General features: G+C 28.9%; 1 protein-coding gene across 2 annotated transcripts in view; it reads left to right on the top strand.

Annotated features, from left to right (window-relative positions):
* The first annotated feature begins 1,081 nt into the window (after positions 1-1,081).
* Positions 1,082-25,273, top strand: part of LOC111623068 (MFS-type transporter SLC18B1-like) — a 32,486-nt gene continuing 8,294 nt past the window's right edge. Inside the window, exons 1-6 of one of the 2 annotated variants that reach the window (XM_023365551.1) lie at positions 1,082-1,094; positions 10,942-11,039; positions 11,127-11,295; positions 23,718-23,813; positions 23,957-24,030; positions 24,124-24,271. In XM_023365551.1, coding sequence (XP_023221319.1) covers positions 1,083-1,094; positions 10,942-11,039; positions 11,127-11,295; positions 23,718-23,813; positions 23,957-24,030; positions 24,124-24,271 — 597 coding nt within the window. In that variant the 5' untranslated portion in view covers position 1,082. Of the gene's footprint in view, positions 1,095-10,317; positions 10,582-10,941; positions 11,040-11,126; positions 11,296-23,717; positions 23,814-23,956; positions 24,031-24,123; positions 24,272-25,273 lie in introns of those variants that run through there. The other variant, XM_023365549.1, reaches the window with a different exon arrangement.

Consider the following 25,273-nt stretch of genomic DNA (forward strand, 5'->3'; position numbering starts at 1 on the left):
AATTTTTACAGACGTTATACTTGTTTATAAATAGAAATTTTAAAGTAAAGAATTATATAATCAACTAAAATAAACTATTATTAATTTATGTACATTAAAATAATTTTAATAATTAATACTTTAATAAGCACTAAAAATGCAGTTCCTTCAAACTATATTCTTTGCATTATAGTTTGATTATTCAATCATTACAAATATACGATGATAATAAATATAAGCAAAATAGATATTTCACACACACACACTCTCTCTCTTTCCAAGTATCGTATCTCTGTATTAAGTAATCACAATTTTGCTATTTCCGTGTCATAGCAAGGAATACCATGTCTTGTTCTTTAATGACAACTTATCAATTGTACTTTGATATGTAAATAAAGAAACGTATTTGTATATAATAGAATAACGATGACTTCAATGAAAGACTAATCGTGATAAATGAATTGACTTAAGTAAGAGTTTGATTGAATTGATATCACTATATATTTATTTAAAATAGCAAAAATTACTGTTATATTTATTAAATTTTCATTAAATTATCAATTATACGTATTAATGGTATAAATTATACGCATTAATGGTATAAAACTAAAATAAAATAATAATGTTTTGAAAATTTTCTTTTGTTAATTCTTTATTCAACTTTTTAAACTTTAAAATATAAATCCATTAAAATTTTAGAATAATTTTTTAAAAATCAACTAAGACATTTTTAAATATATAATATAATGTAGTTAAGAAACGGCTATTCATATTGTTTACTTCAATAGAAAATTAATAAATGAAAAAGTTATATATAAAACAATTTTATTTAAATTTAAAATATAGTCTACTAATTAAATATCAAACTCAGCTTCTTTTAAAAACACTTAATAAAACTTAACACCTATCTGAAGATGGCTTATTCCATTAGGCTGAAAACGTTTGTGTTTAAATAAAGTATTCTCAGCGATAGAAGGTGTTAAGTTTTATTGTGTTTAAAATATTCAAAATTATAAAAATAAAAACTTTAAATAATCGTCAAAAGATGGCATTACAATGTTTCAGTTTGTATTGTTTGTTTAATACAAAGTGCGACCCTCAAGATGCCACACAAGGTGCACCGATAAGTAGTGATTATGATTTAATATTGATTATTTAAAAATTTTTTATATAAAATTAGAATAGTATAAAATTAGTTGTTCGGTGATAATTAATTAAATATCGTATAATTATTTTTTCTTACTTAACTAATCAACGTAAAAGCTATAATCATTTTGATACAACACACCCCTCAAGTTCATCTTTTGATAGCCTCTTGAAGCTAATAAATATGTTTTATACTTAAATTATTAATTAACTTTAATTAATCGATATATTTTGATTTAAAATTTAATAAACTTGTAAAATTAGAGATTCTACGTTAATAAATTTCTTAAAAATAAAACAGAAATCTTTTTAAGTTTAAGAAATAAGATCACTAAAGATAGGCTATAATTATCAAATTATGTTAATAAATATATACTGTAATTAATTTATATCTAAATTAAAACTTATAATAATAAAAAGTAGTTTAAAAGAGATAAGATATCGTTCTGTAATTAAAAGAGTAATATAATTATATATAATTATCCAGTTTAGAATTGTAAATTAAAGTTAGAAAAATTTTAAATCCATTTAAAAATTGCAGTGCTTATTTATGTAATGTCTACGTACTGTACAGTACGTAATACTTATTTACTCCACGGCACAGCGAATTGATTCATATGTAAGGCATTTCTTATGATTGGCCTTTTCAAACACGTGATCGCTTGTTATATTATCTTGTGTTAAGATTACATCAGTAGCTTCCTTAGATTGCAAAGGCTGCATTATTAACGAAAACATTTTTTGCAACTAAGATCGTTGCTTATGGAGGCACAAAATACCTAATGGTATACCAATGATATGGAAATATACTGTATGTATGATTGAACCAAAAAATTTGCTCGATATTTCTTGATTTTTATGTGAACTCGATAAAAAATGAATTTATCTAGACACTAGACTCAATTATTATCCTTCTAATTCAAGATTACGATTTTAAATGGCTGAAATGATAAGTGGAAGAATGTTCTTCATAAAACATACTAACATTTTATTTGTTAGCGTCATTTTCTGCCTGAAAATTCAAAATTAATGTGAAACGGAGGATTTTGAAAAGAAATATCATCTCTGTTTTTTTCATATAGCTTATATATCGTATAATATAACTTTAATGTCATGTGTCATATAATATACAGGATGTTAGATAATAAAAATACACACTTAAGATTAATTTTATATTACCAGGCTAATTTTCAAGTTTTTTTTTTACATACTAAATCATTGGTGCTCAATATGCCCCCCTTTGGATGCACGGCATATGTCCAAACGGTAGTGAAATTTGTTCCAAACTTTTGGGAGCATATCTGGATCCACTGCTGCCACCGCTGTTGTTATGCGGTTTCGCAGTTCGACCACCGTAGCTGGAAGAGGAGGCACATAAACGGAGTCTTTTATAAACCCCCACAAGAAAAAATCGCAAACAATGAGGTCCGGCGACCTAGAAGGTCAGTTATATAAAGCTGAATCATTAAATCCCATACAGCCGATCCATCGTCGGGAAATCTGTATTCAAAAATTCTCGAACTTTCAGGCTCCAGTGTGGTGTTGTCCTGTCCTGCTGGAAAATTAACTGTGGGAAAAGCCAGTTTTTAAGCATATGGAGATATGTGATTCCCGTAACAGTGTTCTCTAAGGAGAAAAAGTGACCGCACAGCTTTTCTCGAGAAATTGCACAAAAAAATTAAGTTTGGGAGAGTCTCGCTCATCTGTACAATTTGAAATGGCTGCTCCGTATATCATATTCTAACATTATGGCAGTTTACCTTCCCACTAATAAAAAGTAGCTTCGTCAGTAAACACTAAGCTTCTTACAAACTTGTCATCTTTTGCCTCCTTGTCACAAAAGTCGACACGGTTGTGTTTGTCACCTGCTTAAAGAGCTTGTATTAATTAATTAATTGAACCCTGTACGGTTCATAATCGAACGTCGCCGCAAAACACGCCAGACAGACGTTGTGGAAATGTTTAGTTCTCTACTGGCACGACTAGTGGATTTTTGTGGGCTATGCGCAAAACTCAGTCGGATACAATCCGCATCTTCCTCTGATACGGGGATGACCAGTGGATTTCCGTTTACGGAGATAACCCGTGTCTTGCAATTGTTCATACCATCGCCTAATGCTCTGAGCAGTAGGTGGTTCAACACCATATTGTCGACGAAAATCACGTTAAACAGTTGTTATGGACCCACACTTCGCAAAGCGTAGAACACAAAATGATTTCTGTTGTCCAATCGACATTTTGAAAATACGGAAGTGACAGATGAACGAAGCGCGCGGGTGCTGCTAATCGGCAACCGCGTAAAACGACAGAATTTCCTCTTTCTAACAGTACATCGTTCGATCAAAACCAAATAGTTATGCCAAATAAAACCAAATAGTATATGAAAGGCAAAACTAAAAGCCAAATAGTTATGATTTTTTAAATCGGATGATTATTTTTGAAACACCCCGTAGTATAGTCTTAATATTATCATATAATATAACTTCTGTCATATAATTTATATGAACAGCTGGAATCAAAACTAGAAAATCTCTCATATTTAGCATTCTTCATAACATTCTTCCACAGCTATTCAGAATGGAAATGGCAATTGGATCAGGAATTAGAAAATTTTTCCTGTAGTTTAGTAAATATTTACATTGAATCGTTTAGAGAAGTTAAAAAAAAAAACAAAAAAAAACAAATTATAACATATAATCTGTTAATATTGTTGCAGAACATTAAAATTTTGAGACTTGTTGGAATTATAAAAGAATTATCTTTATAAAATTGAAATCACTAATTAACTGTTTGTTATTAGAATTAAAATTTATTTTCTGTATCTTATCTATGTACAAATATAAATATTCCAGATAATAATTTTAAATTTTGTTTCTAACTGTTTGCTTATTTTTAACATGGATTCTAGGAGTATTTAACTCAAACGACGTTTGCTTTAAATATTTAAAATTCTCTAATTGAAAGTTTTTAAAAATTTATAATCAAATAAATAATTAATTTAATTACAGAACTATTAAATTTTTGTTTTTTAATAATTAATTCTTCATACTCACATTCACTATGATAAAATTTTACTTATAAAATAAAAATATTTAATATAAATTGACTTCTAGAATTTATATTTAATAAACTTTCTTAATTTAATTTTAAAATATTTTCAATTTCAATTCAAAGCCGCAAAATGAAAAAAACGTATGCATAAAATAAACGAACTTATGAAAATAAGTTGATATTAAATTTATAATTATGATTTCTCTAACACTGATAATTCTATTATAAAATATATCATTAAACTATATTTTCCTAATAATAATATGAAATATCTTCAGTTATTTTTATTAGCATGTAGAAGTTAAATGTAGTCTGGGCTTCAGTTATTACTTTCCCGGCTGTTATACAGAGGGAAATGCATGGCGATCGGTCAAAAAAATGATCCTCCAAGATTTTCTAACTTTTGGACTCAGGGGACCTTGAAACGTAAAGAAATGCAAAAAATTCGGGGTTATTTCTGTATGTATGGATGTTAGTGTGTGTGGTGGGCATGATTATGTTCACCCTCTATGAACCTTAATAGCTCCTGTGCTTTTTGTGGAAATTTTCTGAAATTTTAACATTTAAAATATCAACTTTGCATTACAAAAGAAGGAGAGCATTCTGGCTATTCATAAATAACCTCGGAAATGTCATTTTCTTTTCATTATTCATAAGTGATCTTAGAATTATTTAACACTTCAAGAAACTCATTTATTCAATAAAATTATTCTATAATTTATATTAAAACTTGATACTTTGTATATAAAGGTAAAAACACGTTAAAATAAATAAAATTAAATTTGGCTATAATCCACTTCACCATCTGAAATAAATTTTAAAAACCAGAGTGTTTTTTTTTTCTTTATTGAACGCACCGTATCGTTCCTTTGTAAATGTTAGACCTATAAATGTAATCGTTGTTAATTTATCATAATCTAATACTGATAAGAAACTTTCAAAATTTTTTACTAAAAAACTGAATATAAATTTTGAATTGAAAAAATTAAAAATCTAATTACGTAAATAGTTATTATTTCAAACGTTATGCAGACTTTAACTACTTTAATACACAATATTAAGAAGGCATTTTATTAGTTTATCGCATTGTTGAAGTCTACACAAATAAAATTATCGTGTTTTTTTTTGCCTTATCTCTCGAGTTTAGTTTTACAAAATATATAAATATAACTTAAAATCATTTACACTGTTATTATTTCAGAAAACTGATTGTTCCACCATATCTGTAGTTATCTAAATCATATTCATAACACAAGACCAAAATTATACATACTTTTTTCATTTTTATCTTTTTCTGCCTGGCATTTTTGTCTTTTTCTGGGTTTGCTAGGCCCACAATGGGGCAGTCAAGCCAGAAATATCCAGGCCAGTCGAGCGCGACTTTTAATTCAAATATTTTTGGGACTAACAATTCTTCATCGGCAACATAAGTATAGAATTATTCTTGAATCCATAATAGACTATAAAAATACATTCACTTGTATATTCGGAATTTAAAATGATTTTAATGTTACTGATGTGAGACATTAGTATCGAAACATTCCCAATTAAGTTTTTGACTTCTTGATGACTGTTTCAAAGATGTTACATTGAAAACTGTATTGAAATGCTATTTTCTTGTTTAGAAGATAAAATTTAATGTAAATAAAACATTTATTTTTCTGTTTTTCTATTTTCTTTATTTGATAAAGGTTTGGCTCTATAGAGGATTTATCACACACTATTGACGTTTGTATAAGTATTCGGAACCTTCGTGCTCATATATCCAAAATCAAAATATAAGGACAAAAAGCAAATCACCAATTATTTGATAAAGTTATGTTTTAAAAGTATTAATGAAAAGAAACATAATTATTTTCATTATTCTGATTATCACTATACACAATAAAATGAATTTGGAACGAAAATCATCAAGCGTTTTTCTTTAGGTTTTGAACTGTCCTGTTTGCATTAAAAAGGCCTTTTTTACAGGTCTTTCAAGGGTTAGGCCCACAATGGAACGACCGGGAGGTGAAGAACACATTTCCAATGAAAAATTTTAGAGGTTTTTGACTCTGCCTCCAAGTTGACAGATTAATTCCTTAATGTCGCGGCCATTCGATGAACCATAGTAGTTACCACAACGAAATAAGAAAGAAGATAAATGAATGATATCAGGAGATTATTTTATTCAGGCTCTGTTATGTATAAAAGAGTGAAAGTATGCCAATCGGTCAAAAAATGACCCACTAAGATTTTTACATTTTTGGACTTTTCTGTATGTATGGATGTTACTGTTTGTTCACCCTTTTGAAGTTTAATAACTTTCTGTTCTTTTTGTCGAAAATTTCTGAAATTTTGCAGGGCAGTTTATTTATGACGGAAATTGATGCTATTAAATTTTGGTGGTTAAATATCGAAGGGGTGGGGAGATAAAGGGAGGTCGTGTGTCATATCTCGAGGAGGGTCGGACTTTTAGTAACGAGTATGACGATTTTACTAGTTATTAGCATTTACAATACTTTTTTTTATAAAACCCATCCCTATCCTTAAAATTAATCGTTTTACCATTCTATAATAATTAAAACTGTAAAAATTTTTAACATAAAATATCATAACAGATGGCGCTACACATTCAGTTTTAAATGTCGCAGGAAAGTTTAGCAACTGGTGCTGGATTTTTTAAAATGTAAATAATTTTAGAGGAAATAGTAAGTAAAATAAAAAGCGATGTAAAAACTGCAATAAAAATTTGTGTTTGTAAATATTAAATAAATATGATAAATTTAATATTACAGGGCTTATGATGCTGATGGAAAAGAACGAGGACGATTTATAACATGCCTCTATAAACCTGGGCGTGAATGTAATCATGGAAATAAAATAAAATAATATGACAGATATGTTAAAAATCATGGTGATTGCAAAATTCAGTAAATAAAAAAAGTAATGCTATTTAAGTTTCTATGCATAATAATGCTTTCAAGTCTCACTGAAATCAAAATAGGAGAAAAAGTATTCAAGATGACTGTATATTAGAAGATATGAATAATCAGAAAATATGGAAAAGTGAAAGTTTAAAACATAAAATAAGAAAGAAGAACGTAAAACTTAATTGGATCAAACTTCTTTGAAACAAAAACGGAATCAATAAAAATTAATAAAATCACTACTACAGAAATAATAATACTAAAAAAAATTCTTAACAAAATAAGAAAATATAAAATAAGTCTAAAATAGTATGCACACACAATATTAAGCATATAAATAAATAAACAAAAAGCGGAAGAATATAATGAAAAAACATAAATACTAGTAAAAGAACACAAACTAAGATTATGATAAATCGGGATTTTAAGAAATAAAAAACAGCTGTTGAAAAATATGAAACTGACTATAATAAAAATTACGAAACAAACCGAAAATTCCAAGGTATACAAGCAAAAGAATTATTTATAAAATATATCAAAAACTTTATTGATTTACTATGCTAATTAATATAGTCGTCTGAATTATGATATGGAAGACGTTCAGTGAAGCATTTCACGACCAAAGAGAGCTTCAGCATTTAATTTCGTTTAAAATGAAGCTTTAATATATTTTTTCTTTCGAATGATACGTCTTACTATTATTTTAACAAAAAAGAGATGTAGGGCAAAGAGCTATGTTATAAAAATAAATAACAGCTCATTAATGGAGCTAGAATATTCAGGCACTAAAATTCATATATATATTTATATGATTTTTAACGCTTAGATGTCATATCTCTATTCATTAAACATAATTAGTAGTGTTTTTACTAACGAAATGAATTATTTTGATTTAAACGCAGAAGTAAAGTATTAATGTAAAAGAATTTTTACAGAAGATAAAGAATAAGATACGATATTTCTCAGAATACGTTAGTATTAGTATAAAATCAGTAAATAATTATATTCTGTAAGAAATCGGGGTGACTAAATTAGTAATAATATAGTTATGTAATCAATATTTAGGTTTATAGTTAAAATTTAATTTTTAATATACCGTATATTATTTTTCTTTTTAAGCTCTTACTGTTTGAAACTTAATCAAGTATTTTTATAAATGTAGGCCTATTAATGTTGATTAATTGATCTTTCACATGCTTTTCACTATTTATCTCCAGCTATCAACCAATTAGCAGAACAAGTTTATATTGTAATCCTAACTATATATTTTACGTAGAAAATTAGATTTAAAAATAAACATCGTGTTATATTATAGAGTGTTATATATAGAGAATATAGCATGTATCATTTTCAATTAATTTATAAAAATATATCACTTAAGTTAATAAAACTGTATATATGTATTATGTATGTATACATATAATGAGTTTTATTAAGATTTGTACGGAAAAATGTTTTTAGAATGTTTCATTTTAAAGCATTTGAATTTTTAAATATTAAATAGATCGAACTAATTTAATTTTCATTAAAAAAATATAAACAATTGAGTTTTGTCTTATCTTGAATTTTAATTATTTTTGGAGAAAGTGGAAAGTATGAACCTATGAACTTTTATTTCTTATTGAATTAATCAAGACTTTAAAAATAAATTAATTCTAATTACTAAGAATTTTTAATCGAGAAATAGGAGTAAATGCTTTTATTTTTCAGTTTATGATACAAATTTTTAAAGTTTTGTTTTATAATTTGAGAAAGTTGACGGATATGACACTGGCATCTTATCATATTTTTATGTAGATTTATCACATAATCTGCATTTTAAACGATTCGATCTGCTATCTTAGATATTGGAAAATTTGATTATCAATCTACGATTAAAATATATTTTCATGCCTAAGTTTAGAATTATGATAATAACTTGTAATCCCTAAAAGAAGAATTATACGTGTGTAGATCATAGATTAAAGCATGATAAAATATTATAATTTGTATTATATAATAAAATTATAAATTAATTATATTTATTATTATTACAAAAATTAATTATTCATTAAATAAATTATATAATGTCTGAAGTTTTAAGCTTCCGTACAAAAGACCTTAATAGTTTCAGATATAAATAGCAATCGTTTAAATTCTAAAATCTATCTCAACGAATGCATTATAGAAAAATTTTATCTTAATTTATTTGTTTTCTACAATATAAAAATATTTTTGTATCTTTGTGTTGATATTAGTTGTATTGATATTATAACATATTATCAAGTTTGTGTAGGGAATTTTTGATAATGATTAGTAAAGTATTTATTTTGTTTCGAATGAATAATTTAAATTACTCATTATATTTGATTTTTTTTAAATTTATATTGTTTATAACTGAAATTTAATTATAAACAATAACTATTAATTTAAATTTATAATCATTTATTATTTAATTTAATAAATGTAACGGAAAAAAACCTAAAGGAAAAAAGGAGCAAAAATATAAATGCCAACTTATTTAGTCGATTATATTATTCTCTTTATAGTTAAAATATACATAAATTATTTAATATAAAATTATATAAATAATGTATAAACACCTTTAATATTTAATAAATTATTTCAGATAATCAATTTTTTATTATTATTTGATGCATACTTTTAAATGTAACTTATCTAAAGAAAATATAACTATAATTTTATTTAATTAGATACAATTATTTGATTTTTATCAAATTATTAAATAAAGTACAGTCGACACCCTATAACACTGTTGATAATTCCGTTTTATATGAATTCCGTGTTGTACGAGTCACTTAGATTTTACAAATACCTGTGCTGTGAACGGCTCACGTATTTGTAAAATCTAAGTGACTCGTACAACACGGAATTCATATAAAACGGAATTATCAACAGTGTTATAGGGGGGTCGACTGTAATAGAATTGTACTAAAGATTTTTCCGTAGTACTGATTTTAAATCCATACTATGGAAGAACCTTTAATTAACTTAATCTTAAGTTAAAACTATTAAAAAATTAGCTTAAATTTAGAAAAAACTTTTATAAGAATAAAAATAAATTTTTTTATATTTAAATACATTTTTTAATTTCAGAGAAATGCCTTTGAATTTAGATCTAATTTTATCTTTAAAATATAAAAACAAATGCGTGAGCTCGTACGTATAAATTTTAATATTTTTATCATCATCTATTAAACTTTCGAAAATTTGGGGTAGTCCCATTGTTGATAAACATATGGGGTAGTCCCATATGTTTATCAACAATGGACAGTTCTGAAAATTAAATAAATAGCGTGTTATCAGAAATGGATAGTGAACAGGCGCAGGAAGGGCATAGAACGTTTCTAATCGTTAACAATTTTATCAGATATTGCGAAAATAAAAAAGGTCTCACAAAATTGTTTATTAAAAGTCATATAGTGTAGTAATTTCGCACAGTTGACTTTAAGTTTTTGAGGTCGTCTTTTCAATAATGACAGTGGAGAGCGAGCAAGTGAGTTAACATTATACGTTAGCATTATATTACATAACATTCTATAAATATACTTAAATATTACAAATCAATTTTAAATTTAATAGTGAATAAGAATTAAGAATTTTTTAATTATTAGTTTGCATAATATCAATAGTAATAATGCTAAACTTTTAAATTTTTAAAACGAGATGGTTTAATAATTAATAAAATGTATTGAACTTTTTGTAGCTGTCAGGTCATTGTTCTTATTAATATAAACTTGTATATCTTTATAATAATATAATAATAATTTGTATAATATTAGAATGCATTTTATAAAATATCGTCTTGCATTTATCGGAATTAACCACACTGTCTTATCTTTATAAATTTATTTAGGAGGATACTGTTGATCATAAATGGAATCAAGAAACTTCTGGACATCATGATGGTTTCTACAGTAGTGCTAAAAGCTATAAAGATGTGTTTAGTTTTAGGTAAATATCTGGAAATTAAATACATCTTTTACTTTAAAAGATTTTTTTGTTTGTATTTTAATTTTTTTCTACATTTAATTAACATAGCTATAAAGATTTGTTAGGAAGTCGAGCTGATGGAGAAAAGGACGAAGAAGGAGAACCGATAAAAAGAAAAAATACGACGAAAGAATGGTTAACACTCATCACTTTAGCCTTTGCAAATTTCAGTGTCGGTGCTTGTGTATCATTACAAGCACCGTTCTTCCCAAAAGAGGTATTTCTTATTGATTTTATACAATTCAGCATTAAATTTACATTTTTGCTATAAGTACTGATATTTCATAGAAACGTCTTTTACTTAAATAAATTTCTTATTTTTAAAAATTAATAAGTGTAAACAATTATAATATCTAATTTGTTAGGGTAAAATTTAAACTCGTGATTTTTAAAAGTAAAGTTGACCTTTCTCTAAGCTTATTTAATATCTCGGTTCAGAGAACTTTTCCCTAAGCAGCGAAATGTTTGTATTGTCTGGTGTCTAAGGTCAGAATAATCTACTCTTATCTTTCTCTATTTAAATAACTTTCCTCAAATAATATATTAAAAGTATTTAAACATTGAAATAAAGTTATAAACTATTTTTAATATTTTCTTTAATAGAAGATAATATATTGTTAAAATGATAAAATATTTATCAATAGTTATAACATTACAATTACTGTACTTGAAGATGAACAATAAATACGATTACAAAATTAACCGATATATCAAAGAAATTACAAAATAAATATGGTTATGAAATTTTTTTTATTTTCAATAAAAAATAATTTCAACATTTCTTTTATTCGTAATTGTTTTTATAACTGATCTTTAATTTAAAACTTATCACTGATCAATTGGATTAACTTATCTAGTAATTTCCGTGTGTTATGTGGTAAGATTTTTTTTCATATATTTATAAAATATCAACAAATCTTACTATATAACGCAAGAAAAATTACACTATAATAAGGAAATCGCTTAAGAAAATTTTTGCAATAAAATAATTTCTCCATTGCAAAACTCAAAACTCCAATAAATACACGAATTAAATAAATGATTAACTTTTATTTACATGAAAGTATAAATATAAAATTAATTCTATGCTCATCAAATATTTTATTTCGCCTAAAATAGTTACAACTATTTTATATAATTTTAGTTAATTATTATGTTTCGAATAAATGAATGATGGTTATTTGTATTCTACATCTAAATTATTTGTTATTTGGTAAAATATACCCGTGTAAATTTGTTATATTTTGTTTTATTTGCCTACTCTTTTTCGTTTTAATTAATTTAAAAGTTTCTAATGAAATACAATAAATTAATTTGATTAATAAATTTGATTTGGAACTTATTTAATATTTCTGGTGTAGCATTTAAATGTTTCTGTCTTTAAGTTTTGCATAAGAATTATATGCTAATTTATATAATATACTAGCTGTTACCCGCGACTTCGCCCGAAATTTCGAAATTTGCCCGCGGGGTAGAGGGAGAGGATTAAGGCTTAACCGGAAAAACGGCTTCTACTGTACTATTTTAGATGCGATTTTTCGTTTTCAACTACGTTTAATTTTCATTGAGCACTTAGATGTATTGAATTGATAACATTTCAGACATTGTTCTAAATATTTTCATATATTTCGATTTTTTAACCAAATGTTCGAATCGTTTTAAATTCGAATTTGTTATTGCATATTGTTTCGATTATAGAATGATTGTAAAAACGTTCCAAATTGAAAATAGTTATTTTGATTCTCAGCAATTCTCATCATTCTCAGCGGTAGGTGTTATATAACAATTACTATGGTTGTTGAAATACTGAATATAAATGGGGTTTGCTTGCAAACTCCTCGCGGTCAAAGCCGCGGGTAACAGCTAGTTATAACTATAAATTACAACTACGTTGCAAAATTATTTTATGAAAATACAAAATTCTCAATTACAGCAAGGATTTTAAAATTTATTATAAACAAAAAATGTAATGATATGTAGAATCTGTGAATGAAAGTTAGTAACAGCAGCGTCACTAGCGTTGATGTCACCCAGTGCGGTAACTCGTGGTGTCACTCTCGTGGATCTCTTTTCGTAAGACCACAGGGCATGTTTAGAAATGTTTACTAATTCCCGAATGTTACCGAATATAGTAGCAATAACACAAACAACAAGAAAAATTAAAATTACATATTACAATATCATACTCACGGCTTATGTGTATTTACATTTATTTATTTATTTATTCGTAATATAATATTAATGACAGCTCTGATTGGAAGGATAAAAAGTAAATTAGCATATTTTTTGCATTGTAGGTATACAGGGTGTTTATAAATAAATGGTGCGGTTTTAAAAATTAATAATAAATCTATTTATTACATTATATGAACAAACCTTACAGCATAAGCAGCGGCAACTGTCCAAGTTTTTTATGCATTAATCACAGTCCTTCAATATGTGCACCCATGGTCGCACGACACACATCTGCACAGTAATCAAATTCTTCTCATACGCGGTATAGCATGTCCTCCGTGATGGTCTGCAGTGCATGCTTTATCCGATCACACAGTTCCTCAGGGGACACGGGCATTGACTGTACATAAACTCGGTCAATGTTCGAGATTAAGGTAATAAATAGATTTATTGTTTATTTTTAAAACCGCATTATTCATTTATAAACACCCTGTATATCAATATATCTATCTACAATGCTAAAATTTATTATTGCAGAGCTTACAAAAAAAAATGTTTTTATTGTTATAACTAATTACAGGGATATTAAAAAATACAGTAATTGCAATAATAAACTTTAGCTGAAACACTGCACAAAAATTCATATCAATGTCACCGGTACGGTCTGTACCCCCTGCACCCCTTCCTTAGTGATGCTACTGGTTAGTAACAAAATAGAATTTTGTGCTTTTTATCATTTACGCAAATCTTCAATATATCAAATTTCTCATTAAAAATACTTTTTGTAGACTGTTTATATTTTTTTAGCCTGTTATCATCCATATAGATATACAGTTCAATCGCTAGTAGGTGTTTTTATCATACATTTACTTGCGATAGTTCTGATAGTGTTTTGGCACATTAGAATTGTAATTATTAGGAATATTCGGAGATCTCATTAAATTAATGGCGTATTGGATGAAAAAATTTGATTTTTGAAAATATATTCTCATCTTCGGTTATCTTTCATTTTAAAATACAAAATATCAATATATTATTTTAATTCTTCTAAATTATTTCTTCATTTCACTCTACCTTCCTTCCAAAAAGGTAATTTTCGAAAACGAATTACCAATTTTGTGTTCAAATCGAAACTAACCGCATTAACGATTGGAGTTGTAACCTTTCCATAATTTTTAGGAAAAATTAAAATAAATACAAAAGTAAAAGATTTTTATTAAAAGAAGATATAGAAGATTTAGAATCAATTTTAATTTCAAATACTTGTAACGAACTCAACTTTTAACGCAAAGAGAGGAATCCTGTTCAGACATTGGGTAGTGGTATGGCATTTATGTGACTTTTTTAAACTCTTTCCTCCATGTGTTACCAAGATTTTTAATTCAGACACATCATATATTTGATCAGGCTTATAATAGAGATAATCGGGGAGTGAAGAATGAGTTTATTTGGGATAAACTGCTCAAAAAATATTTCTAAGATTTCTGACCCGACTCGAACCCTTTACTAGGACGAATGACAGGACATACTATGGGATAGACAACAGACCGGACAGCAATTAGCAAAACTCAGAAAAATACTTCAAGGAGAATTTTTTTTACAGTTTCTAACATTTTAATTATTTTTAAAGCCTGGTTTTTCTTGATTCATTTACGTAGAAATTAATTTTATTAACAAGTAATTAATTCGATTACTTTAATAAATTAAAACATTTAAAACAAATTCTTGCATATTTTTATAAATTGCTTTTATTGAAACTAAAAAATTTACAGTGTTCCATCTTAAATTTTGATTAAAAATAAATATGTTGATATGTTAATATAGAAGATTAAATTAAAGATTTTCTGATTAGTTACTAATAATTCTAGCCCTAGTCTTCTCGTAAGAAATTCTCCTGAATCGCCATTAAACGCTAATGTTAATTTCAACCCGCTCAACTGGAGCGTTATACATTCATGGGTCGCGGGCAAATTTGAATTTGGGGCCCTTGTAGAGTACAATGTTGACTTCAGACATTTTTCTTCGAGAAAATTATTAAAGGAATCCATCGGTATCCACTTGAATTCAACACTGCCCGTACAAAACCAAAAGAATTTTAGGTAAAATTTCATTAAAGGCAAAATAAAATCAGATGTGACATTTATGAACAATAAAATGCAATCTCTAAGAGAAATTCATTAAATAATACACTTAACTGAATAAGTATTTACTTTTATTATACCAATAATAAACTAGATTAATTAATTAAACAAGAATTAGAATAATACACAGTGTATGTTCTTATACTTACATAATACAATCATTTAATTCAACAAAGAAAACAACTTTTTATAAGAAGTTCTGCGCTTCGCCTGCCCAGATAATCTGGAATTCCTAGATATGCCTCCAAATTTAAATTTCTATATTCTTACTAAGATAATGAGTTTATAAAAGATTGGTTTGGGACCCTAGACAATTGCACTTTTTTCCCATAGGATAACGCGCCACTGACTCGCTCAACGTAAACTGCATTGCATCCAGTAGACATAAAAGTCTTTAAAATTTAAATACACTGCTGGCCATTAAAATTGCAACACCAAGAAGGAAAGCAAATAAAAAAAAGATATTTATTGTATGTAAACAGTATGGCATGAAGACAAAATGATTAAATTTGCAAGCAGTTTGGGGGTTTACAGGGGTACGAAATTAGTACACACATTTGCCACCTAATTTGCCACCTGGCAGCTAAAACGTCCCTTATCCGGTTAGGCATGGAGTCAAACTTGGCTTGGATGACAGAAATGGGCAACTCATTCCATGCTGCTTCAAGTCTATGCTACGCTTTATCAACCGTATTAGCTAGAAAGGGGTGGCAGGCCAGTCTCTCAGCAACCCATGACCAGATGTTTTCAATTGGTGAGAGATCTGGAGACCATGCATGCCAGGGCAACAATCGAATACCCTCTGTATTGAGGAAGGTCAGAACACGACGTGCAACATGAGGTCTTGCATTATCTTGTTGGAAGATGGCATTTCGCAGGCCTCGAAGATAGGGCACAACCACTGGACGTAAGATGTCAGAAATGTACCGATCTGTGTTCAAATTACCATCATCCAAACTAGATATGTGTGTGTCGTATACCCAATGGCTGTTCATATCATCATACCAGGTGGAGAGCCCTATGCCGATATCGAATGCAAGCAGGTGACGAGCGGTCTCCTCGGAGCCTCCAGACACGTATACGGTCATCAGAATGCTGCACGCAGAACTGGGACTCGTCTGAAAAGACGACATTCTGCCACTCCTGTATTCAACTTTGTCGTTGGGTGCACCAGAGTTGCTGTCTCTCTCTATGCTGCATTGTCAAGGGAAGCCGAAGTAATGGTCGCCGTGCTGACAGTCCACGCTACTGCAAACATCGTTACACCATACAAGCAGATACTGGATGTGCTGCGAACAAGCTCATTTCCTGACTAATGGTCCGTGATGTGGTTGTATGGTTTTGCACAGCCGACCTCACAATATGTCTGTCCTCTCTGGCGTTATTCGTGGGAGGGCATTGAGATCCTGCATGCTGTTCAGTAAGACCCTCAGCAACCCATCAATTCCATATTCGCATGACAGTAGTTGGATTTCGACCAGTGCGGGTGGCAATATTACGGAACGATAATCCACACTCTCGATAGGCAATGATCCTACCTCTATCGAATTCCAACACTTGCTGGTAAGCATTTCTTCTTGTTATTCGAGGCATAACACGATATTCTAATGAAATCCCGACCTTACGAAGCAATTTCTGAATGAGAAATTCACTGCACAACTTTTCTTTTATGCAGTGCTTCAGAGGTCATTTGTCCCTCCTGCATCATCTAAATGCGCTGAAATACTAATCATTTGCATATCCTAACCTCTTCTTCCTTTCCTATGATTTTGACGTTCGTATGATCATTCCTTCCTGGTGTTGCAATTTAATGGCCAGCAGTGTAATTTACATATTATTTTCAAGATTATAATGATTCGGTATTAATTTCAATTCATAAAAAATGTTTTAATGTGATTCTTTAATTAATTAAAAGTGAAAATTATTTATATAACATAATTTAACATTTCCAAATTGCTGTAGGATTAGAAAAGATATTTTATTCAATTTAAAATGTTAACTGTACTAGAATTAACAAATCAGATTTTCAGGTGATTTGCTGTTGAGAATGTAAGATACTGTGTATCGTCTCATCTTGTGAAGACAGTAAAAATTATTAAAGATAAATATTCATATTAACAGAAACATTTTAGATAAAATGAAAAATTAATTTAATTTTGTTTTGTTATTAATAAATTTTTATCAACTGATAACACGAAAATATTCAGTTTAATTTGGCAACGCAATACGTAAGCGTTCTGGCAATAGGATGCCTCCCGGAAGAATATTCTGTGGAAAACAGGCTTTATTTAGATGTTTACTTAGGTGTTACACACGTGATAAAAATTTTGAAAAATGCACGTAACCAGCCCGTTCGTCACGTGCGAAACTACGACCAACTACCACTATTCATTTGTTTTATCCTATCGACCAGTGGTGGCACAAAATAGTCGATTTAGCAAAAGCAGCTGTATCATATACTTAATATATTTTTTTCATTTTTTAACTCTGCCCTTGGTGATCTGAGAGGGCTATTTTTGCATACCCATCGTAAGTTCGGCCAGGTCCACAATGGGGACGAATGGTTGGCAAAAGACGAGGTCTGATATATCACCCATGAAAAACTTCTGAGGTGTCCGTATTCTATGTCGAATTCCCCATAGAGGTAGACTGACGCCTTAACGGCCTCGACTATCTAGCCTACCTGGCATTATTAAAATGATAAATTAATTTCTATTGAAGTTCGATTCCTCTTATGTAGTAAGATAATAATTTCGACTACCTTCTAATATTAATAAAATTTAGATTTTGTAATTTTTAACCAAATCGATTACCCGTGTAGGTAAGCAAACAAATTCAATTCATATTCATAGTTCGGAATTTCTATTTTTAAATATTGACTGCAATAATAATAATAAAATCTTAAAATTTAATCTTGAGTGATATTAGATTTAAAGATAATAAGTAAACAATCGCTTTATTATCTTGATATCTATGTAACAACGTAATTAGTGGAGAAATTTTGATCATGTAAAAATAATTCTGATGTCATATTCGAAATAACCTACTTTCGGTAGACCTTAATTGTTTTTAATAACCTTCTAAATTAAAATAATTGATTATTATCGTTAAACAATTGTTTTAAAGATTACATCGCCTAATATTGTACTATTACACTGCAGTTTCTCTTTGTTTACGTAAAATATTTCGTATCATCATTGACGAAAATTGATGATTACGTAATTTGCAAAGTAATAGTTTATTTATTACGTCAAGATTAAATCTTAATCTTAACTAAATATATTTGTTTTTATTCTCTGTTTACCTAGTGCTTCAAAAAATATTCATATTTATATAAATATTCATATTATATATATATAATCGAACCAATATTCGAATTTTATGTTCGAATTTAATTCGAACAAATTCGAACAAAACATTCGAAATAGAAAGCGGCTTTCAACCACTTTCAACCACTTTCATCAGCCTCATATCTCCCGCACCCTTACAGCTATCGAGACGCAACCCCCCTGGTGCACGAATGGAGACTTGGGGCTACTACCACATACAAACACCATTCACGTGCGATGTGTAGTTTTATATATATATATATATATATATATAAAAAACAACAACAGGTTCAAGCCCCGTCCCAGGCCAGTTCTTTTATTCCAGAAGGTTCTAAAATTAATTTAATAATTTATTTATTTAATTTTAATTATTAATTTACTTAAGAGATGGTGCCTAACGCCNGACCTAATTCTTGCATTCTGTGAAAACGGGTAAGATTAGCTATAATGTAATTATCTTAATCTTCACTATCGTTACTTTTTGCCCAGCGAAGCGGGTCCTTGCAGCTAGATTCTAGATTACTTAGAAAAACAGTCTTTTATATATATTAAAAAAACTATATTACATACAAATAAAAACCCAGCGAAGCGGGTCCTTTCAGCTAGTGAAAAAATAAAATTTAAAAAAATCCAGCAACGAGTTGCTTAACTTTCCCGGCAACATTTAAAACTGAATATGTGGCGCCATCTGTTTTGATATTTTATTTTAAAACTTTTTACAGTTTTAATTATTATAGAATGGCAAAACGAGAATTTTGAGGATAGAGATGGGTTTTATATAAAAAAAAAATGTAAATCAAGCTAATAACTAGTAAAATCATTAAATCCGACCTTGCTGGAGATAAACACGACCTCCCTTTATCTCCCCACCTCTTCGACCTTTAACCACCAAAATTTAATAGCAACAATTCCCCTAATACACAAACCTCCCTGCAAAATTTCAGAAATTTTCTACAGAAATCATAGGAGTTATTAAGCTTCAAAAGAGTGAACAAAATCGTGCTATTACACTAATATCCATACATACAGAAATAACACCGAATGTTTCAGGTTCCCCTGAGTCCAAAAGTTAAAAAATCTTGGGGGGATCATTTTTTGACCGATCGCCATACTTTCCCTCTGTAATATATAAGAGACTCGGGAAAGAAATTATTGTCTTCTTCATCGGGACGTATTTTTTGAAGGATAACAGTTACGTAGTTTGTTACAGTTATCTTTCTCTATTTTGGATATAATACATATATTTTATTGTTATAAGGTAGATGATATATATAAAAGTTTATCAATGAAATAAAAATTATTCGTTATTTATATCTTTAGTCTGAATTTCATAAAAAAAATATATTTTTATCATTGTTTTATAAACAAGTTTCTCTGTTAATGAGTGCTACATTTTCAAGATAAATTGTTTGTTTTGGTTATTTTAATCAAAATATTTACTTTTTTTTAAATGAGGTAAGTCAAAAGCCTAGATTTTTTATCGATTAACCCAATTTTATATTTAATATATAACTAAAACTAGAACACTTTTGAAATATTTTTCTCTCTCTGCTTTCTGGATTATAATTTATTACAGTAAATTTAGTTATAATTTTAATAAAAAATTTTGCATAATTATATTATTTTTTGTCAGATAATAAATTTCCGTTTCAAAAACGGAGATTTAAATGAAAGATATTTGTTTAGTAGTATTTAAAATAAAAATTTCAATGAGCTGTCAAATAGAACATGCTATGAAATAATTGCTGTTTCATTCTTATATAATTACAGTAAAATTACATAAGAATTAATTCTTACATAATAAAGTTATACTTTATTAATTAATTTGTATATTATTTTATATAACTATTTTTAGAGCTATAATTTAAACTAGAAAAGTCTCGTCAATATTGGTTCATTGTATAACTGATTATAAAGCAAGGATAGCATGAAACATATGTAATAAATGAATGCTTTATAATAATTCGGCTATGAAAGTAAAACGATTGTAACTGTGCCTTTGTTTTAACAATTTCCATGTTTTTGATAAACAGGTTAATAAATTTGGTTCATTAGTTTAGTAAGATTTTTATTTTTAAACAAAGGTTTTTCATCCCAATATTAAATTTTTGTCTATTATAAGAGAATATTGAAATATATTTATTAAATGTAATAAAAGAATGTGAAGACAAATATTGATAACTTTTGCCATTTTGTTCAGTTTCTATATACGATAATTTTTTTTTAAACTGGATATATTTTTATTTTTTAAACTTTTGTATAGAATAACAAATAGAAACTATACGTTACTTTAAAAGTATACAAAATTTACTAATTGTAAACAGTTGAATTCTTGAAAATGACTTAGGCTATTAGTTTATTCTTAAATAAATTTTTATTTTAAGTGAAAGCTTTTGTATCCAAATTAGAACTTTTCAAATTTGAATGTAGTCTCTATCAAGAACAAAAGAATCTCTATCTATTCCAGTTCCAGAATTAATGGAAGATAAAAAAAATCTGTTTTTCGATATTTATCAATTTGCTACATAATCAGATATTTATCAGAATCTAAAACAATAAGAAAATAATAATGGTGACCAGATGCTATCAGTATAATTTTGCAATAACTATGGCGGTTCAATTTTCAACATTTCTTCCTTTTTATATTTTAACAATATTTTAATATTTAACGTGTAACAATTAAATATAACTTAGCCGGATTAGCGATCTGCTTTATTTCCATGGGTTACGAATTACTGAGAGTACGTAGGCTTAAAATTTTTATTTTATTTCTTTGATAAGTCAAGTCTTCTCTACATTCATTTTACTCTATTACTTACAATTATTAAATATTAACCTGTTAAAATTTGCTAAATTAAAGCCTGTCTAAAGGAAAATGAGTGACGTGATCTGGCGCCCTTCGGTACTGATTCCTTTTGGAGGGAGAAGAACAAATAATGTGGTGTGTTGAAATACAATACTGTACACAGAAATGAAATCAAAGTAAATAGGAAAACCACATATGGCATGACTGACATTTTCACGGAAATAGAAGCGCATAGGTGATCACACTGGAGGATATGTCGGATAATTGAGTGACAAAAGATCCGGATTAGCGAGACTCTACTTTGTAATTCGAAAATAGATTTAGAGTTCAAAAGAAAAATATTTGGAAGTTATGAATTTATCTAAGATATTAGAGATGGTGGAAGTATAAGATGTTAGCCTACTAAATTTGGGTTCCAGATTCGACGTTATCGTGAGGAGTACAGTCCAATCTCTATCCCTCATAATGACCTACCCCATTGTGGATCAGACCCATTCATAATGCACACACAGAGCCGGCCCTACCATAAGGCGAACGGAGCAGATGTTCCAGGCGCTAAGTCCTAGGGGGCGCCTCAGTGGTAAAGAAAATTAAAATTTAGGCTGTTATACACGGTAAGGAAATCCTTTGAGGATTAACCGTGATTTTTTTTCTATCTATCCATTTTTAAATAAAAATAATTCTTTATACGTTGGGAGATATTTTAATAAGTTTTGTAAATTACTATGTTCGATCCAGCCAGTTATATCTGAGTTTTTCTCGTCTGTTAAGCACATCTTTTGAGGATTTCCTTACCGTGTATACCAGCCTTTTATTAGGGGCAACCAAGGGAGCGCCATAAAAGGATCTCGCTCCATCCTAAAACTTGCCTCGGCCGGCATTGTGCACACAAGTAAAACGGCAAAGCCGTATTTGGGACAAGACTATGTCTCGGAGACTCACTACTAAGCGGAATCACTTTGACGCTCAAGCGGGTCTCGTTCTCATTGTCTAATCTTCTTTCGTATCGCTGGTTTTGAGCGCGATCGTTCAAACTTCGCCGGTCACTACCGTGAGGTCGTCCACAATGAATTTTTGGTAAAATTAACCTATCCAGGTATATCCTATTCAATGTAGATATTTCTTTTCGTTGCGTGACGGCCAGGGTTGAATTTTTTTCGATGCGTAACGAAAATTTCCCGTTTTTGAAAAAATAATCGTGGCTATTGTATCGTCCGAAATTATTTTATTATTTTGCACAAACAATATACAGTTTAACCCGATTATAACGTCATTGGATGTAACGACAACCCTAATATAACGTCTTTAGTGGCGTGGCTAAAAGCTGTACGTGGCACGTCCTACCTTGTCTGTGATGTCCACGTTGACCTCGATCACGTGTTCTGCCGGTAAAAATTAACTGACAAATTATCCAGGCAAATAATTTACTTAATTTGTATCGGCTACGAGATATTTACAATAGTGTCGAGACATAATATAAATCCAAGATTCGGCACGGCTGTCGAATCGAAAGGTTAACTAAATGAATTAAAAAGATGTCTCTCTTCGTTAGAGTTTAGGAGCAAAGTGAGGTCAAAGGGCGAAGATCACGCGGTGGCGTCCTCTGCCCTACACATCAAATTTTTATCGGTTCCACGATTTACTATACTAGATAATGTTAAAAAACCCACTTGTAACGACATAAAACCGTTTTAACGTCATATTTGAAGTACTCCCAAATTTACAAAATTAGATTACAAATTTTATTTAACATAGAAGAAACTACGTGTTCGGTCCTAAGGTCAGAGTTCACTTCTTAGAATGACTGTGGGTGGTACTCTCACTATCTGACTTCGGTTTGCCTGTTTATAGAGAGAGTCGCCATTTTGTATTTTATTTTTACTCGGTTCTTGATCCCCTGACTACCTACGAGTCTGGATTTTTTTATGCGCAAATGATTTGGGCACTTAATACTCTGTGCCGAATATCAACTCTCGACATGTACTCCTTCATACCTCTAAGCTGGTAACATAAACCGGCAGTACGATTTTATATTGGGATTACTTATATGGCCTATAAATGTGCTAGTGACTTGTATTGATTAATCATTTATAAGATATAAAAAAGTATAGAATAAATTATACTATTTTAATTTTGTTAACGCAAATAAAATATTTTATTAACCATAATTGACAATTCCTTTTTTTAGGCTGAAATGAAAGGTGCAACCCCCACGCAGTATGGTATGATATTTGGTGTATACCAACTTACTATGTTTATATTTTCTCCGCTTTGTGGAAAATTGGTAAGATTCAGGCATCTTAATATTAAAATATTTTAGTGTTAAATAAACAAACAGTTTATAGATTTTTGTAAACTAAACATCTGTGTAATTCCTTTCATAAAGCAACTCAAAAATAACTTTTTTTGTGCTATTTACTTTAACAGATGGGTTATTTCACTCCTAAATTCATGTTAAATGCAGGAATGTTTATAGTTGGTGCAGCAACTATTTTGTTTGGGTAAGTACATTTTATAGTAGGCCTACTTTATTCGATGGTAAACTATTTTTTAAAATGATGAATAATTTGAAAAATTGCCACGATTTTTCATAGTATCTTAGATTTGAGTCCACCTGGTACCCCTTTTATAGCTCTTGCCTTCGCTGTAAGAATAGCAGAAGGGTTTGGATCGGCTTTTGTTAAAACTTCCATCTACACTATCATTGCTGCTGAATTTCATGAAAGAGTAGCAACTATTTATGTAAGATAAATTCTTAAATGAATTTTTAAAAATCCTAATTAAAGTTTACATATTTCAATATTTCTGTTGAAAAATTATAATTATATATCGAAATATTATTCAAATTAAAAATACTTATGTAACGATCTTACAAATAAAATGATTTTTCTTGTTTTATTAGATTCTTAATCTTAAAATAAAGAAAAATGTTCTTCCTATCGTTAGACCGAAATCTATTCAGAATGAATGTCGTGTAAAAAGTTCCTTTTACACGTTCCTTTTACATGACATTCATTCTGAATAGAATTCGGTCTAACGATAGGAAGAACATTTTTCTTTATTTTTAATCGTACAGTACGCCTGAAAATACAGAAAAATGTTTTTCTGTGGCGTTTTAGGTGTCAAAAATTGGATTAGAATTCAATTTTATTTGAATTATATGTGACATTTCAATTCTCGTTATAACTTATGTATTGCAGCTTCAATTTTGTTCAATATGAATTAAAAAAAAGGCAAATTATTATTATGGCATGCATGAAAAGTAATAAGTATCATTTAGCATTAGCTTCTGCTATATGTTTTTTTAGAAATCCCGAAGGTTTATTGTAATCTGATCTGATTTGTCATATCATTTGATTTCATATATTTTGTCAATTAACAGTTTTTAAATGATCCACCAAAGTACACTTCTGGCCATTAAAATTGCTACACTAGGAAGGAAAGCAAATAGCAGAATTATGTTTATTGTACTGTACATATACAGTACTAGCATACCCCGCCAGGCTTTGTTGTGGCTCAAAATGTATCTACAGTAGAACCTAGAAAACTCGGCTCTCGATAACCCGGAACTCCGGATAACTCGGCCACACCCTGGCAGGACAAAAAAATCTTTAGTTAATTAATTTTCATTATAGACAGCTTTATAAAAGTATAAAAGCTCTCATAAAGTATTTTTCTGAGGTCTGTCTTATCAGGTAAATTACTGTACACAGTGTATTCATTAATTTTCATTTTCATGTAGTA

The sequence above is a fragment of the Centruroides sculpturatus genome, unplaced genomic scaffold (assembly GCF_000671375.1).
Source record: "Centruroides sculpturatus isolate CEXI.00-Female unplaced genomic scaffold, Cexi_2.0 scaffold237, whole genome shotgun sequence".
Lineage (NCBI taxonomy): Eukaryota > Metazoa > Arthropoda > Arachnida > Scorpiones > Buthidae > Centruroides > Centruroides sculpturatus.